At 41.7% G+C, this 17,892-nt stretch overlaps 1 protein-coding gene across 4 annotated transcripts in view; it reads right to left on the reverse strand.

The window, feature by feature from the left end:
• Positions 1–17,892, reverse strand: part of WWP2 (WW domain containing E3 ubiquitin protein ligase 2) — a 1,859,587-nt gene that overhangs the window by 927,800 nt on the left and 913,895 nt on the right. For all 4 annotated transcript variants that reach the window (XM_044081781.1, XM_044081779.1, XM_044081780.1 and 1 more), the window contains one exon: positions 15,873–16,101. In XM_044081781.1, coding sequence (XP_043937716.1) covers positions 15,873–16,101 — 229 coding nt within the window. The remainder of the gene's footprint in view (positions 1–15,872; positions 16,102–17,892) is intronic.

Here is a 17,892-nt window from a genome sequence, read left to right on the forward strand (position 1 = left end):
AGAGAGAAGCAATGCTGTCTGGGCCAGAAGGGAGTCACCAGGAAGATTTTCAGCTTGTCCTTTTTGATTTTCATGAGACTCTTGAGAATCACAGGAAGGGGACGGGAAGCATAAAGGAATTTCCCCCTTCCATTATAATGATATGGTGTCCATCTTCCAAGCCCCTGGACATGGAATCCTTGAGCAAAACACCCTAAGCTACCTGTTCTGAATGGAGGCAAAGCTATCTACCTGATGTATACTTCACTGATAGACAAGCTGCAAGAATACCTCTCTGTTCAACATCTATTTGTGAAGATCTGCCTGGCATTTGCTAAAGTAATCTGCTACTGAATTGTTCTCTGACGGAATGTAAAATGCTTGAAGAAAAAGATTGTGATGTATAGCTAAGTCTCAACCAGTCACTGCCAGTCTGCAGATTATGTCTCACCTTGCTTGTTTATGTAACACTTAACTGTGTTAATATTCAAAGAATTTCTGAAGACCAGAGGTGATGCATGACTGCAAGGCTATAATTAGTGCTTTCATTTCCCCAATATTTATGTGGTCCTTTCTGTCCTTCTTGGACCATACACTTGACTTTTATCTTCATGGAAAAGGCTCACCAGGCTAAGTCTGAAGCATCATTAAAAAGATCTTGCTAAGGGGAGGAACTAGAAAGAGCACACCAGGGTTGAAAGACATTTGGGAGATCCATGAATGAAGCTCCCGTTTGATGAATGGAAAGTGAGGACCTGCGAAGTGCAGAGGATATCAGTGTTGTGACCAGACTGGATCAGAGGTACCAGTGAATCTTATGTAGAGTTTGGCCCAAGGAATCATGAAAATAGTGAATCCTCAGGGCTCTCAAGATATTGCTCACCAGTGTCACATTTAAGAGAAAAAGGGACTAAAATAATTCCTTTTGAAAAGAAACATATTTCATAAGGAAGAAGGCAGTCATTGACAAAGAAATGAGTCTGCAACCCAGAAACACAAGATCCTGAGGGGAAGCAGATCGGAGCTCTTTACGTTTAGGGTGAATCCCACAGACAGCAGTAGGTTTACTGTAAAGCTGAGAGCTATAAAGACTCTCTCACTTGTAGGAGCTTGAAGGAGCAAACTGTCCAAGCAAGGGAAAAAAATATGAATTCCCTGAAGTCCACAGAAAATAAAAACCAGAGCTAGGCACTCTGCAAAAACTCTTGGTGCTGTAGAAAGCCCAATATCATAAAAACCTAAAATGAAATTTCAAAAACAGAACCATAAAAGCTTCCTGTGGTCCATAAGGATCAGAATGTGCAAATATGCATCTTTTATAGCCAAGGTAATCAAAAAGGCTTGGGACAGGATCATTGGAAGTAAAGACTACAGAGTAAGCATTCTGAAATTTGGGACACCAAGAAACAAACTGAGAAATGACAAATCCAGAATGAGTCTCCATTTTCCTCTTTTCTGGAGACCAGGAAAAGGCTTAAATAGAAACCAGTCCCCTTAAGATGAGCAGGAACTAGTTCTACAGTGCCCTGGAGAAATAACTCCTTCATAAGTATGACAGGTTGAGCCGAGCTAAGGCATATTTTACCTAATGACACTTTAATTATTGACAGTCAGCCCTCCCAAACTAGCACCCCTAGACTAGGGATTTCTTTATATTATTCTTCCAGTGTTAGGACCATAAGTGAAGTATTCAGGAGGAATTGGTCCATCTTGCAAGCTAATGACAGACTGAGGGAAACTGTAGGCACGGAAAGTACAGTTGCGTATCTACCATACATGTAGATGTTCGAGTGTATTCACTGTTGCAGTCATTACACTTGGGTTATCCTGCTGGCAGGCTACCCGCAGTCGGCCTGAGTTCCAAAGTCTAGGTCCGGCGTCGGTTGCTGTCGCCTCTTCCCCGACGTCAGTGTGCCAGGGGTATAAAAGATGCAACAGGCACCATTTTCTTCAGTTTTTCTTGCCCCAGGCTGAAAAGAATAAATTATGCCAAAAAAACATGTATGTACTAATGTAAACATATCCTTCCTCTACAAGCAAATACACCACATAGGTTGTATAGAGTTGAGAAATACAGAGAAGTCTCAGCAAAGAGAAAGGGGGATGGTGGGTGGGTAACCTGGACTGCAACAGTGAATACACTCGAACATCTACATTTATGGTAGGTACACAACTGCACTATGTTCATAGTGTTTCACTGTTGCAGTCATTACACTTGGGTTGAAACCCAAAGCTGAGGTTGGGCGGCTGGGTCTAAATTGGATTTGGAGAGGCTACCAGGCCCTGCAGAACTGCAGTGGCAAAGCCTGCTCTGGATTTAGAGTAGAGAGGTAAGTGGTAGTGCTTGGTAAAAGTGTGCACTGAACTCCAGGTTGCAGCTTCCAAAATGTCTTTGGTTGGTACTCCTCTGAGAAAGGCTGCTGCTCTGGTAGAATGTGGCCTAATGCCCTTAGGCACTGATTTGCCATGTTGTGCGTAACAGAAGCGGATGCAGTGTCCTATCCATTTTGAAATTGTCTGCTTAGTGATAGGCTTTCCCTGTGATCCTGCAGCATAGGCTACAAACAATTGCTCAGTTTTTCTGAAAGCTTTTGTTTTGTCCAAGTAGAATCGTAGTTGTCTGTGTATATCCAAAGCGTGTAGAAGTCTCTCTCCTTTATTCTGGGGGTTTGAGCAGAAAGTTGGTAAATGAATGGTTTGGTTCAGAGCCACATTGGAAACCACTTTTGGCATGAATGTTGGGTTTGTCCTAAGAGAAACCCTGTCCTGGTGAAAAATGATGAAAGGTTCCACAGCCATTAATGCCTGTAACTCTGAGACTCTTCTTGCTGAAGTTATTGCTAGGAGCAGAGCAGTTTTCCATGATAATAATTTTATATCAGCTGTGCTGGCTGGTTCAAAAGGAGGCAGTGTGAGCTTTTCTAAAACAAAATTGAGGTCCCAAGTTGGTACTGGTGCTCTACTTGGGGGTCTTATGTTTTTTGCCCCTCTGAGGTACTGTCTTAGTAGATGATGTGAAAAAATAGGAGGTTCCATATTGTAATGAGCTGAAATGGCAGAGGCATGGATCTTAATTGATGAGAAAGATAGGTCTTTGTCCAGCATCTCAGTTAAGTATTGTAAAATCTGAGGTATATTTGGAACTAGTGGTTCGAGGCCTTGTGCCTCATTCCAAGCACAGAATCGCTTCCATTTTTCTGCATAAGATTTCCTAGTGCTGGGCCTCCTGGCCTCTAAAATGACATCCATAACAGCTTTAGAGAGAGGCGCAGTCTGAGTGGCTACATTATCTGCCATGCTGCCAGATTTAAGGTTCTGAGTTGACTGTGTAGAATCTGATTGTTTTGTTGAGTCAGAAGATGAGGAATTTGAGGTAAAGGCCAGGCTGGGCCTTGAGACAAGCTCTTTAGGATTGGATACCAGTGCTGGCGTGGCCAGTCTGGGGCAATCAGGATAATTTTTGGCCTCTCTTGTCTGACTTTTAGGAGCACCTTGGTAAGTAGAGGCATTGGAGGGAAGGCATAGACCTGTCAGGGTTTTCCAGCTGAATGATAGAGCATCCACTTTCCATGCTTGAGAGTGATAAGTTCTTACGCAGAATTTCTGTAGTTGGTAACTGTGAGGGGGAGCAAAAAGATCTATGTCTGGGCGTCCCCATTTCCTTGTTATCATGCTGAACACCTGTGGAGTTAGTTTCCATTCGTGAGGGTCCATGAGATTTCTGCTAAGTTCATCTGCCAGTGTATTTTTTGTTCCTGGCAGGAATTGTGCCTGCAGATGTACCTGATAGGTCAGTGCTGTGTTCCACAAAGTCATGGCTTGCCTGCATAGGGGGTATGAATGTGTGCCCCCTTGCTTGTTTATGTACCACATAACTGTGGTATTGTCGGTTTTTATTAGTAGTTGTACTGGATGTAGTAGGTCCTTAAAAGCTGTCAGGGCATTCTGTACAGCTAGCAACTCTTTCTGATTGATGTGAAGATGCATTTGTTCCTTGGGCCACGTGCACTGAATACATTTTCCTGCCATATGTGCCCCTCAGGCATAATCCGATGCATCTGTTATTATTGTCTGCCTCGCTGTGGGTAAGGTGAAATGCTGTCCCTTGTTGTGGTGACAGGCCTAGGACCACCATCAAAACTCCTGTTGTAGGCAGGGAATTAAAGTTATGATTGTCTCCAGGCTGTGGCAATGTTGAGTCCAAACACTTTTTAGATACCATTGTAGTTTCCTCAATGTAGTCTTGCATATGGAATTAGTAGAATGCAGGATGCCATGAAGCCCAGGACCTGCAGAATTTTTCTTGCAGGGAGCTGGGTCTTTGTTGCCATCATTGGAAAGTAATGAGTCAATTGCCTTTGTTTGTCTGGCGTGAGATAAGCCATCTGGACAGTTGTATTTAAGCTTGCACCCAGGAATATTATCTCTTGAGGGGGCACTAGTTTTGATTTCTTTTCGTTTACTGTGTACCCTAGGCAAATTAGTAATCTTTTTACAAACGCCAGATGCTTTAGAAGAATGTCCTTGCTCTCTGCTTGAATAAGACAGTCGTCCAAGTAGGGATACATTTGAATTCCTTTTTGTCTGCAAAATGCAATTACTGGTGCCAGGCATTTTGTGAAGACCCTGGGTGCAGTAGATAAGCCAAAGGGCAGTGCAGAGAATTGGTATTGCATTCAGCCTGCTATGAATCTGAGGTATCTTCTGCACGTTTGTCTGATTGGGACATGCAGGTATGCCTCCTTGAGGTCCAAAGTAACTAGCCAAGCCTTCTTGCCCAGCATGGGTAGAAATTGCTGTAGAGTTAACATTTTTAAATTTGGAACATCCAGGAAAGTATTTAGGATTGACAGGTCCAGTATTGGTCTCCAGGCTTTGTCCTTTCTGGGTACTAAGAAAAGTCTTGAGTAAAATCCTTGCCTCTGTTCTTGCTGTGGTACTCTTTGAATAGCTCCCATGTCCATGAGAGCAGCAATTTGTTTTTGTGCCTCTGCCCATTGGTTTTGTGGCAGGTCCGGCATACCTTTTGATTTTGGAAGCGTGTGAAAGTGGAACCTGTAACTCTGAGAAACAATATTCAGTACCCATTTGTCCTGGGTGATTATGTGCCAATTTTTTGAGAAAAGTGCTAGCTTTCCCTCTAGGGGAGCTGCCAAAAGATAAGTGCTTGGCATCTGTAGAGGGAAGTCATTGGGACTGTTTCCTATAAGGTTGTGATTTGTCTTCTCCTTCTTTGGGGGCTGAAGCACCCCATTGTTTGGGTCTGTAGGAGACTTGGGGCTGAGATCTGCCTCTTGGGCATCTGTATCTGCCTCTTTGTGGCCTGTCTGACACCAGAAAGGACCAATTTTTTAAAGGCCAGTTTCTGCTAAACCTAGGTGGTTGAACCTGTAAGAAATCCTTTACTGTCTGCATGGATTTTGCTTTATCCTCCATTTTCTTTAACACCTCTTCTGCCTTAACACCAAACAAAGTATCATGCTGTAGTGGAGCATCTAATAATTTTACTTTAGCATGTTCAGGTAAACTTTGTTCTTTCAAATAAAGCATGCCTTCGAATAACAGAGCCTGTAACTGCGGCTCTACAAGAAGCCTCTAATGAATCAAAACCACATTGTAGAGTATGCGTTCCCACTTGTTCAGCTGCATGCAATAAATCCTGCATTTCCTTACTGTCAGGACTTTCTGAGTTTGAAACCATTTTCCTGTTTTAACAAGGACATGAGGTACTGTTGATATTTAAGCATATGAAACTGGCAATTTAAAGCCCTTACAGCTAAAGTAGCAGAAGTGTAAACTTTTTCCCCCCATCTATTCAGGGCTCTGGAATCTCTATCCGAGGGAACAGGATTTTTAGCAGTGGAAGCCTTAACTCCTTTAGGACCCTGAGAAATAGTTCCTGGATCTGCAGCAGGGTTTTTGTAAAGAAATTTATGAGAGTCAGGGACCCTGTAGTACCTGTTTGGCTTGACTGGTGCAGGGGGTAAAGAATCAGGAGACAGACTGGATTCAGAGAAAACATCATCGACAATATCAAGCACAGGGGGAATAGCCAGGGGTCTGTGCTGAGGCAATAAAATAAAGTCTCTCAGCCTTTTCTTGGATTCTGAATAATCCTGGCTCTCCCAATGGAAATGCTCCCTCATGGTGTGCCGGGTTTCCCCAAAAGAATAATCCTCAGGCGGACAGGCTGAAGGTATACACTATTCTGCATCAGAATCCTCATAGGGAGGGAGGAAATATCCCTGATCAGAAGAGAAATCAGAGGAAATAGAAACCTGGTCAGAGGAATCATAGTCAGTGTCTTGCCTAGGCCTTTTGTCAGGAGGGGGATGGGAACCCCTGATTAAAGTAATTAGGTCTTCGGCCATTTTAAGAATCTGTTTCTTTGGCATGGATGACTGTTCAGGAGAATGCTGTACTTGTTTCCTTGTCTTTAATGGTGTTTTCGACTTTGCTTTGGCTGCTGTAGTGGGCTTAATTGTAAGCTGTGAAGGTCTGAAAACACCCTCAGAAGCCGATGACTGCTCAGCGGCTCCAGACCCATCTGAGGGAATAGTTTCTGTAGGCCCAATACCTTGAGTTTCCACAGGCCTCGTTGTCTCCATGTGGCTGTCAGATACGGCCTGTGGCTCTGAGGTAGTGGGTGTCAGGGGATGCGAAAGCGCCTCACTGAGAACCGGCGACTGGCCTAGAAGAGGCTTCGTCATTGGTTTTGGACCTTGGATGCCTGTCCTTTTCTTTGTCTTTGTGTTTTTTATAAATTCCGGTCATCGGTTGTTCTGACGGCATTATGTAATTAAGCCTTCGGCCAAAGTAATGTAAAGCAAAATCAAACAGACTTTTAATAGTGCGTTTGTTGAATCTAGCACAAAACCGACAACTAGTAACGTCGTGGTCAGGGCCTAGGCAAGGAATAAAGTAAGAGTGAAAGTCCTTATGAGGTATTTGCTTCCCACAAGAAATACAATTATTAATTTTACTGACATCGGTCTGCAGCAAGAAAAAGTTTCCCCAACGGGGTACTTAGTTTTATTGAAGACTTTGGTTCTGAAACTCAATTTCAAAAATCTCAGGAGTCGGCTGACCGGCACTTGCGAACTGCTTTTGCTTCGGGCACTACGCAGCAAGAAAAACTGAAGAAAATGGCGTTGGTTGCATCTTTTATACCCCTGGCGCACTGACGTCAGGGAAGAGGTGACAGCAACCGACGCCAGGCCTAGAATCTGGAACTTGGGCTGACTGTGTAGCCTGCCAGCAGGATAGCCCAAGTGTAATGACTGCAACAGTGAAACACGGTGAACATCCTAGGTTCTGTTTTAAAAATAGAGAATCCCTTAAGTGGCTACTATTATGATAATAATCATCCTTCTGTGAGACAAGAACTACAATGTAGTGGGACATATCCTAGCAGGACCTGCAGTATTTGTATATTTACAGATAACAATAGAAATTTGGCAGTGAAGAGTTACCAAATAGCTGGGTAACTACAGCAGAGCTAGTAAGGGAGACGGCTAGAAAGGTGCTTGGTATGACATCTGGACAGAGGAAGGACGTCAAGGAGACATGGTGGTGGAATGAGGAAGCACAGGAGAGTATACAGAGAAAGAGGTTGGCAAAGAAGAAGTGGGACTGTCAGAGAGATGAAGAAAGTAGACAGGAGTATAAGGAGATGAGGTACATGGCAAAGAGAGAGGTGGCGAAGCTAAGGATAAAGCATATGAAGAGTTGTATGAAAGGTTGGACACTAAGGAGGGAGAAAAGGACCTGTACCGATTGGCTAGACAGAGGGACTGAGCTAGGAAAGATGTGCAGCAGGTAAAGGTGATAAAGGATAATAAGGGAAACATACACACAAGCGAGGAGAGTATGCTGAGGAGATGGAAACAGTACTTTGAGGGTTGATGAATGAAGAGAATGAGAGGGAGAGAAGGTTGGATTATGTAGGGATAGTGAATCATGAAGTACAATGGATTAGCAAGGAGGAAGTAAGGATAGCTATGAAGAGGATGAAGAATGGAAAGGCTGTTGGTCCAGATGACATCTGTGGAAGCATGGAGGTATTTAGGTGAAATGGCAGTGGAGTTTTTAACCAGATTGTTTAATGAAATCTTGGAAAGTGAGAGGATGCCTGAGGAATGCAGAAAAAGTGTTCTGGTACCGATTTTTAAGAATAAGGGCGATGTGTAGAGCTGTAGTAACTACAGAGGGATTAAATTGATCAGTCACAGCATGAAGTTATGGGAAAGAGTAGTGGAAGCTAGGTTAAGAGGGGACGTGATGATTAGTGATCAGCAGTATGGTTTTATGCCGGAAAAGAGCACTACAGATGCAATGTTTACTCTGAGTGTAGATGGAGAAGTACAGAGAACGTCAGAAGGAGTTGCATTGTGTTTTTGTAGACTTAGAGAAAGCATATGACAGGGTGCCTAGAGAGGAGTTGTGGTATTGTATGAGGAAGTCAGGAGTGTCAGAGAAGTATGTAAGAGTCGTACAGGATATGTACAAGGGTAGTGTGACAGCGGTGAGGTCTGCTGTGGGAGTGACAGATGCGTTTAATGTGGAGGTGGGGTTACATCAAGGATACGCTCTGAGCCCTTTCTTATTTGCAATGGTAATGGACAGGTTGACAGACGAGATCAGATAGGAGTCCCCGTGGACTATGATGTTTGCAGATGACATTGTGATCTGTAGTGAGAGTAGGGAACAGGTGGAGGAGACCCTGGAGAGATGGAGATATGCTCTAGAGAGAAGAGGAATGAAGGTCAGCAGGACTAAGACAGAATATATATGTGTGTGAATGAGAGGGAGGATAGAGGAATGGTGAGGATGCAAGGAGTAGAGGTGGCGAAGGTGGATGAGTTTAAATACCTGGGGTCAATAGTTCTGAGTAACGGTGAGTGTGGAAGAGAGGTGAAGAAGAGAGTACAGGCAGGATTGAGTGGGTGGAGAAGAGTGTCAGGAGTGATTTGTGACAGACGAGTACCTGTAAGAGTGAAAGGGAAGGTCTACAAGGGGTGGTGAGACCAGCTATGTTATATGGGTTGGAGACAGTGGCACTGACAAAAAGGCAGGAGTTTGAGCTGAATGTGGCAGAGTTAAAAATGTTAAGATTTGCACTGGGTGTGACAAGGGTGGACAGGATTAGGAATAAGTATATTAGAGGATCAGCCCAGGTTGGAAGGTTTGGAGACAAAGCCAGGGAGGCAAGATTACATTGGTTTGGACATGTGCTGAGGAGGGATGCTGAGTATATTGGGAAAAAGATGCTAAGGATGAAGCTGCCAAGTAACAAAAAAAGAGGAAGGCCTAAGATAAGGTTTATGGATGTGGTGAAAGAGGACATGCAGGTGGTTGGTGTGACAGAGCAAGATGCAGAGGACAGGAAGAAATGGAAACAGGTGATCCGCTGTGGCGACCCCTAACGGGAACAGCCGAAAGAAGATGATGATGAATAGAAATTTTTTTGTACATCCATCCACTGGTAGAAAGTTCAATTTCTCTAGTTATTCTGATTGTAATAGCAGGAATTTGGTATATATGTCTAGATGCAAAGTGTGTTCTTGCTTCTATGTGGGGAAGACGAACCGTTCCTTAAGGGAATGTGTTCCCGAACATGTTTATGACATTCACACTTGTAATAGTAAGAATGCTTTGGAGAAACGTATTATTCAGAAAGGTTCTGAGGGCATTCCTTTGTTTTCTTAGTGCTGCAACAATTTAATTTGAAAATGAGGTTGGGTGACTTGGTTAATTTAACTCAAAGACATGAACTGAAGTGGATTATGATGCTTGAAGTCAATCAGGGTTACAGGCTGAATGAGGCAGTGCCTTTGAAATCCCACCTTCAGTCACACCCCCTCTATAGATGAAGGAATGAGCCTTATAACATATTGAGAGTCATGTGATTTGAATTTTATGAATAAATGGAACATAGTAGTGTTTGTATTTTCAACCATGTGACCGGAATTGAATGTTTTTATTACATGTTGTATTTTTATTGTTTTATTCATTATCATGTGATGTTTTAGCTGCGCTTTGAATGGCTGGTATTTTGTATTTAATTATATCAAACTGTTTTACTTTCACTGATGTGAGGAAGCACCCTGGTTGGTGCAAAAGTGCTCATTATTCATTAAAATATTGTTTTATTTGATACAGCTTTGTTTCTGTCCTCATCAGTCTTTTTTGTTGGATTCTTTGAGTTTGAGGACACTGATCCAGACTCCAGTGGTTCTGATATGTGATTCAATGAAGTTGTGACAAAGGTATACTGTAAAGTCTACAAGGGGGACTGCATAGGGTTTAGAGACCCCCATGAATATCAAAGTCATAATACCTTTTCTGAATATCTGACACCTGTTTGCCTTCCCACTGAAATGATGCATCATATTACATACTGTATCCCTTAGGGAATGCTTGTCTATCAAGGAAGAGGCATAGTATCTTCTTCCTCAGACTCACACATCCACAGAAGAATAAATCTGAGAAGAGTAAGTTAGGAAATCCCCATCTGAATCTGACTCTTCTTCTTCAGGTGAAGCAGTGGAAGGAGGGGGAGCATAAGAAAAGAACTGAGGTTGCTTCAAAAACACCAAAGGTTTGTATAGTCCCAGGAGAATTCATATTACATATCACTACTGCTAAGGATCCCTACAGCTGCGGGGGGGGGGGGGGGATTCGGGGAATCGTACTGACTTCTGTTTTTTTGTTAGCAGGAAGAGGAGCTTGCACATAATGAGGAGGGCTCCAACCTCTGATTTACCTTAAAAGTTTCATAGGTAATTATGAGGCAATCAACCTGCAAACATTACAAACCTAGCCAAAAAACAATTCAGAACTTCTTTCCAGCCTTATGGAGGGCAAGACAGGATAGACCTGAGGAAAATTTAAAGCTGCCCATCCAATTATCTAGATTTTACTTGAAGGTGGTAAGGGTGTTACTCTTTTTGACATGTAGTGAAATTTGTTACAGAGGTGAGGGTTATGTTGGGATATGAACCTGTTATGCCAAAATGTCTTATTTATCTGTTCATAGGTGTTTTACTAGGCTAACGGCCACAAGGGCCTTTTTAAGCCTAGCCATGCATCCAAAATCTCTGACAAGTTCTGATACTCTTGATAAGTGTAAACATGGGCCTGGGAGATGAACCATTTACAGTTTACCTGTTTGCATGAGAGACATAGATGCCAAACCAGGGATGAATTTCCAGTTTCCCATCCAATTGTCCAAGTTGCACTTGAACTGGGTTAGGGAGGAACTCTGCTTTACGTTGGGAAGCCTGTTCCATAGATGGGGTAGTCTCTGGGATACTTGCCTAATTTCTCCAGCAGGTCCAATTTATATCACAGGCAAGGTTTAAGTCTTTAGAATGGGTAATTCTGGTACTATTTGTTTTGTGGTTATGCAGGAAATCCATCACAGTGGGGTTTGACAATGCCATGTATGGCAGGCATAGATCTCCCCTCAAAAGCCTGTAGGAGACAGAATACATGGATAGGGCCTTGAGGCGGTCTGCATAGGACATATTACTTACGCCCTGTACTCTTTTAACGAGGAACCTCTGTGGATGTTCCAGTTGTTCAACATGCCTGGTTAGGTACACACCAAAGGATGCACTGTACTCAATGATAGGTCTGATGAATGCTGAATACAGTGGAACAATGACTTCCTTGGACTCCGATGTCATACCTTTGTTTATAAGTTACGTAACATAGAATGATTTCCTCACCACAGCAGACACGTGATGATCAAAGGCTAGATAACTACCTATGTGTGTCCCTAAGTCCCTGACTACTGGGTCAACTCTAAGGGGTGTGCTGTCAGTATGACAGTTACCAGGGATGGATGACTTCCCAAAGGATACTATTATGCATTTCTTGGCATTTAGTTTTCGTTCATAGCTCTGACACCAGCTATGTCAGCCCCTCCTGGAGAGAACACTTGGGTCAGTGTGAGATTCAATGACAGCTCCTAATTTGCAAGCATCTGCAAATTTAGTCAGATAGAGACCACTGACTTTGGCCTTGACTTCTGAGAAGTAAATGCCAAAAAGGAACAGTCCAAGGACTGATCCCTGAGCGACTCCACTTGTGACTGGCCTCTCTATACTGGTGGAATCCCCAATTCTAACTTCCTGGGTCTTGTCTGTGAGCCAGTTGGCTATCCACCAGGTGACATACGGGTTTGTACCTAACCTCTTGAGTTTATCAACAATGCCCAAGTGGGGTATTGTGTCAAATGCCTTGGTCATGTCAAGGTACGTAGTGTGAATGATTTTGTCCTCATCCATTGCTTTGGTGACCTTCTCAAAGAAGTCCACCAGGCTGAGTAGGCATGATCTGCCCTTGACAAAACCAAACTCGGTTGGGTCCAGTGTCCGGAGGTTTACTATATCTTTACTGATCATCTTCATGATAATTCCTTCCATGGCTTTACATACAAGACTAGTGAGACTTATGGGTCTGCAGTTTCCAGAGTCTGTAGATGGCCCACCTTTGTGCAGAGGGAGGACTGTTGCCTTTCTCCATTCATGAGGCACGAAGCCTGCTTGGAAGCTACAGTTAAACAGTAATTCCAGAAGCCCTGATAGGTCATGTTTCAAGCTATTTATTTACCCAGGTATTTGGGGTACCATGTATTCTGTGAAAGAATAGGAGGTCAAAGCAGGCTGGATCTTTCATGGCTAGGAAGGCTAGACACAGATCTCCACAGAGGAGTCTGTAAGAAATTGAGCAAAGAGAAAGACTGCTGACAGTCTTTCCTGACAACTTTGATTTTCGAGGGCACTGATTCTTTGCAGGGAATCCAGTATTTTCTCACAGACAAGAATCTAAGGAATGCCATTGGAGCCCTCCAAAATAAATAGCCTAGGTTTCCACTTTGCAGTTGAGACAGCCATCTGACCTGTTGGCGTGGATGTATTAAGAGCTCACACCATGTCAGCTTCCTGCAGAGTCACAACTGAGGAAGCAGCCAAAACATCCAGATGGTCCAAAGACTCATCAAGAGACACAGTGGAGACATCTGTGTCTGAAGAGACAGCCAAAACTTTGGCTTTAGTCTCTTTGGTCCATTTTTCAGCTGAGTGATATGTCTGAGTGGGAAAAGGATGTCTCCATTTAGACATGTGCGAAGTCTTTAAGACTTTGATTTTCCAAGCACATCTTAAGAAAGCTCAAGACAAGCAGCTCTTAAGAGTCTTAGGTACAGACAACTGGAAAACAGAGCAATTTCTATACTAGGCAAAAAAGACACTTAGTGAAGCTATCCTTGTAAGGCATTTGCTTCCCATAATCACATTTGCCCTTCATAGGTCACATGAAAAAAGTTAATGTTTTGTCAAAGAATAAGAAGTAGAGGAAGTCTCCCCAATGAGGATACTTATATGCCCAAGGCAAGTGAAACTGGTACTGTTCTTAAGTCTGACAGGCCAACAAAGAGACACACGTTCAGTGTTTGGGCTGGTGGAGAGAAAGCTCTGAGGTCATTTGTGCCCACATATGTACCATGTAGGTTTAGCATGTTTTGGTCATACATAGAACACATGGCATGTGAGGAAGCAGCTTAGGCTTTTGTATCTTGGTTGGACATACTGCTATCTCTAGCAGGCAGGATACACCAGTGGTTAGTAATATTGCAACAGAGAAGGACATCAAGGATATCTTGGGGTATTTACTTGTTGCCCCTATCCATGAGGGACATGGATGCAAAAATGGGTGGAGTGAATTTATAGTTCACCATCCATTCATCCAAATTATGTGTGAACAGAACAGAAGAAGCAATTTACTTTATATGGAGTGGAAGACAAGTTCTACAGAAGAGGTATTCTCTGTGATACATACCCATTTCACATTGTCCTGTTTATGTTGCAAAGGAGATTGAGATCCCTTGAATGAATGTTCATTCTACCATCTAGACTTGCACATGTGTAACAAGTCTGATAGGATACAGTCTGTTAAAGCTCTATACGTGAGGCAGAGGTCACCTCTCAGTAGCCTGAATGATGCAAAGAACAGGGACAAAGCTTTGAAACAGCCTGCACATAGTTTATGTGGTTTATGCCAATGACTTTTTAGTCATTCCAGTTGTGACACATGCTTGGATATGTCCATACCTGCATGGGGCATTATATTCAGTGACTGGCATGATGAGATCAGAGTACAGTAGAATGACTACACCCCTGGTTCTGGATGCCATACTTTCAGGTCCAAGTCGTGTGATGAAAAAGGAATTCCTTACTTTATTGGCTATTCGATGATCAAAGGAAGTTCAATGTTGACATAAACTTCCAGATCCCTGACTAAAGGATCAACTTTCAGAGTTGTACTGTCAATGTAATAGTTACAAGGGAAGTCATGATGCCAAAGGACAATCTCTTGGCAGTCCCTTCTTCTTCCCTAATGAATTACTATGTCCTATCCACTACTGCCACTACTATATATTTTTTAACTAAAACATCTCACAGATTTTCTTGCTAAACTAGACTAATATATTCTGACTTTTTTGTTTTCATTCATAAGTTTTAACTAATCTTTGACTGCCTAACTATTCATTGCGAGTTATTTTCTTATCAGGTGTCATACTAGATGACTTGAACTGAAGATGACTGCATTTCCTTTCCTAAATGAATACTGGTTGTACTGGACTATTCAGAAAGGCCTTCAATTTTATGGTAAGTCGTGAACCCCAACATCTAAGCTGACATACACACACACATGCACACACGCACCACACACACAGGCATACATACAATAAGAAAAATATGCAATCTCCTCTCTCTTTCCAGGACTAAGTAGATATTAAAGCACTACGTACAGCATCAATAACATATCTCTCAGCAATGGACTCCTGATATTCTGAAAGCTTGAGAAACACAACTATAAAAACCTATGCTGAGCTACTAAAAAAATATCACATCACCTTTGTGTTTGCAGGTCCTCCCCAAAGAAGATACTTATAGACAGGTGATGAACAGTTGTCTTAGAGTGGCCCACTGTACATCCCTTACCTTTCTAACTACTGAAGAATAACCCCGTGGGCAACATCAATCAAGAAGAAATGTCATACAACCATTTCATTACAATCAAGAATACGAAACACAAAATGGAGACTTGATAGTTATTTTATTTCTGAAATATCTATTTTACCTACAGACCTTACTGGCAAGTACCAGACCTGAAAAGGAAGGCAGTAATTATTATGAAGAGCAACAATAACTTTTCATTTTATTTTTCACCACATCAACTCAGCGATGAGACCACCTAGACAGTAACAGGACAAAATATTTCTACAGCTTAACAGATTTCTTCTTGATTTTATGTGCTAATAAAAGAGAGTGGTCATAAAGTTTATGAACTTTCATTTTTTAAATTACCCCACACTTTAAAAGTGGCACTATAATTGGGAACATTTTAACAACAAAACAAAGACTAACATATTTAAACCGTAAGGCTGACAAGTTCAACAGTTTTGTAAGTACCAAGCAATACACTACTTCTTAAATTAATTTCATAACAGTGAACTAAGTGTAATGTGAAAAACGTCTTCTCAGTTCCCAAAGCCATTCTGGAATTTCAAGGGGATAAGTTTGATGAATAGGTGAGCTTTGGCACAGGCAGACCTAAAAAAATAACACAATATTCCCTTCAAACAAGTTACACTTTCAATCTTCTGTTCCCGTGCAACTTCAACATACAATGCAGTATTCAAACTTCCCAGACTACATAAATTCCTAGGAACAAACTCTACAAAGCAGGTCTATGTTTCACACCTAGGTAATTCTTTATATACTGTAAAAGGCCAGTTTGTTGTGAATGTCACGAAAAGGAAACAGTCTGCTTAAAGGCTAGTACTGCATCTTAGGCTGTATAAAAACATGTTCCTTCCTTACCCAGGTGGGAGGTCTTCCAGATTTTGCCGTGCTGGTGAGCGTTGTTCTGAAGATGAATTTGTGAGGGCTTCTGCAGTAGAACCGGACCCACTGATACTTGATACAGATTCACTGCAGGATGGACTAGGTGTTCGAATGCTCAGGGACGGACTAGAAGAGGTACTTGCTGATGTAGTGATAGGCCTGAGAAGTTCTCCATCATAACATTCATTTGTACGGTCTCCATTAACTGAAAATTAGTAAAGTATATATTTTTACCATAATGTTGCTGAAAAACAATGTTTCAAGGTCAGCATTAAATGAAATTTATTAAAGCATAATTTTAACCACAATACTGCTGGAATGCAATGTTTCTTTTTATCCCTTCCTGAGGAGGGAAAAAAATTATACAGACATTAACAACCATACATGGCTGTACTGTTACCTATTTTATGTGACCTTTCAAGAACACAAAGCAAATGCCATTTAAATATTAAAATAACTGCCAACACTAGTATATTCATGATTTATGTTTCCAGACTTTGATAATCTGAGTAGAATTTTCCAAGAAACAAGTGGACTGGCAGATGGTCAAAAATTCACAGGTGATTTTCTGCAGACATAATTTACAGTCAACTGCACTTTCTTCTTCTTCCAGTCTGAGACACTTTAATACCTGATGGACCATACTTTCTTGAAGAAATACTAACACACACAAGTTAAATATGCATTTCACATTTTCTGGGTTCACCTCCATTAGTGTGTATCATTATCCAGCCTATAAAGAAGAACATCACTGAAGCTGCATAAAATTCAGCAGCTGACCCTTGCAGCTAATTCCTGTCAATGTTTTCTTCAGTTAGTAAAACATTTTAAACATTTTATTATACAACATTTGAGAGCTTGTGCAAGCAGCATATTTTCCCTCCGGAACCTAAAAGCTTCTCTTTTCCTTCCAACCACATTTCTGATTTTACAGTCCATTTCTTTGTAATTGAGTATTCCAACAATTTGCAATGGAATGCTAGGATTCTGAATTTCAAAGCAAAATATCACTACCTTTTCACCTCACTAACATTTACCATTAAAACCCCCCTCAAAACAATGTCCCATCATGCTGTCTGCCTGGATCAGTAATGGGTGTGTTTAATTTACCCAACTGAGGAGGTGCTTGTAGTAATAAAAATTACAACATGACAAACTGCAAAATGGTTTAATGAGGAAAAAACCCTCATTATACAACTCCCCCCCCATTAATATTCAAAAACGTGCACGCTGATTTGTCAGCGTGCATGTTGTAAATCAGAGTTACAGTAATGGAAAAAGGTCCGGTCGCCCAGACTTTTTCCATTACTATAACTCTTTTTTCACACTGTTCCGCTATGTTACACGAGTTTAACATCGAGAGACAGCTTTAAGAATTTTTTTTAGAGCTGTCTCGCTATGTTAAACTCCTTTAACATAGCGAGACAGTTTGTAAAAAGCAACGGAGATCTTGCTTTCTCTGTTGCTTTTTTCAAAACTGTCTCGCTATGTTAAATGGGTTTAACATACAGAGACAGCTTTAAAAAAAAGCAACGGAGATTCTCCGTTGCTTTTTTTAAAGCTGTCTTGCTATGTTAAACCCATTTAACATAGCGAAACAGTTTGTAAAAAGCAACGGAGATCTTGCTTTCTCTGTTGCTTTTTTCAAAACTGTCTCGCTATATTCAATGGGTTTAACATATCGAGACAGCTTTAAAAAAAAGCAATGGAGATTCTCTGTTGCTTTTTTTAAAGCTGTCTCGCTATGTTAAACCCATTTAACATAGCGAAAACAGTTTGTAAAAAGCAACAGAGATCTTGCTTTCTCCGTTGCTTTTGTCCACATTTCTGATGTACTGCGTAGGTATATGCATGCGCAGTACATCACAACTGCCGCGGAATACCAGACAGCTGCGGAAGGGCAGCAAGGAGGCGTTATACAATGCCATTATTTAAGAAAAGTAATTATTTTTTTTCTTAAATAATGTCATTGTATAATAGCAATAACCCACTTCTG

The sequence above is a fragment of the Protopterus annectens genome, chromosome 8.part1 (genome assembly GCF_019279795.1).
Source record: "Protopterus annectens isolate FY-2018-M chromosome 8.part1, PAN1.0, whole genome shotgun sequence".
NCBI lineage: Eukaryota > Metazoa > Chordata > Ceratodontiformes > Protopteridae > Protopterus > Protopterus annectens.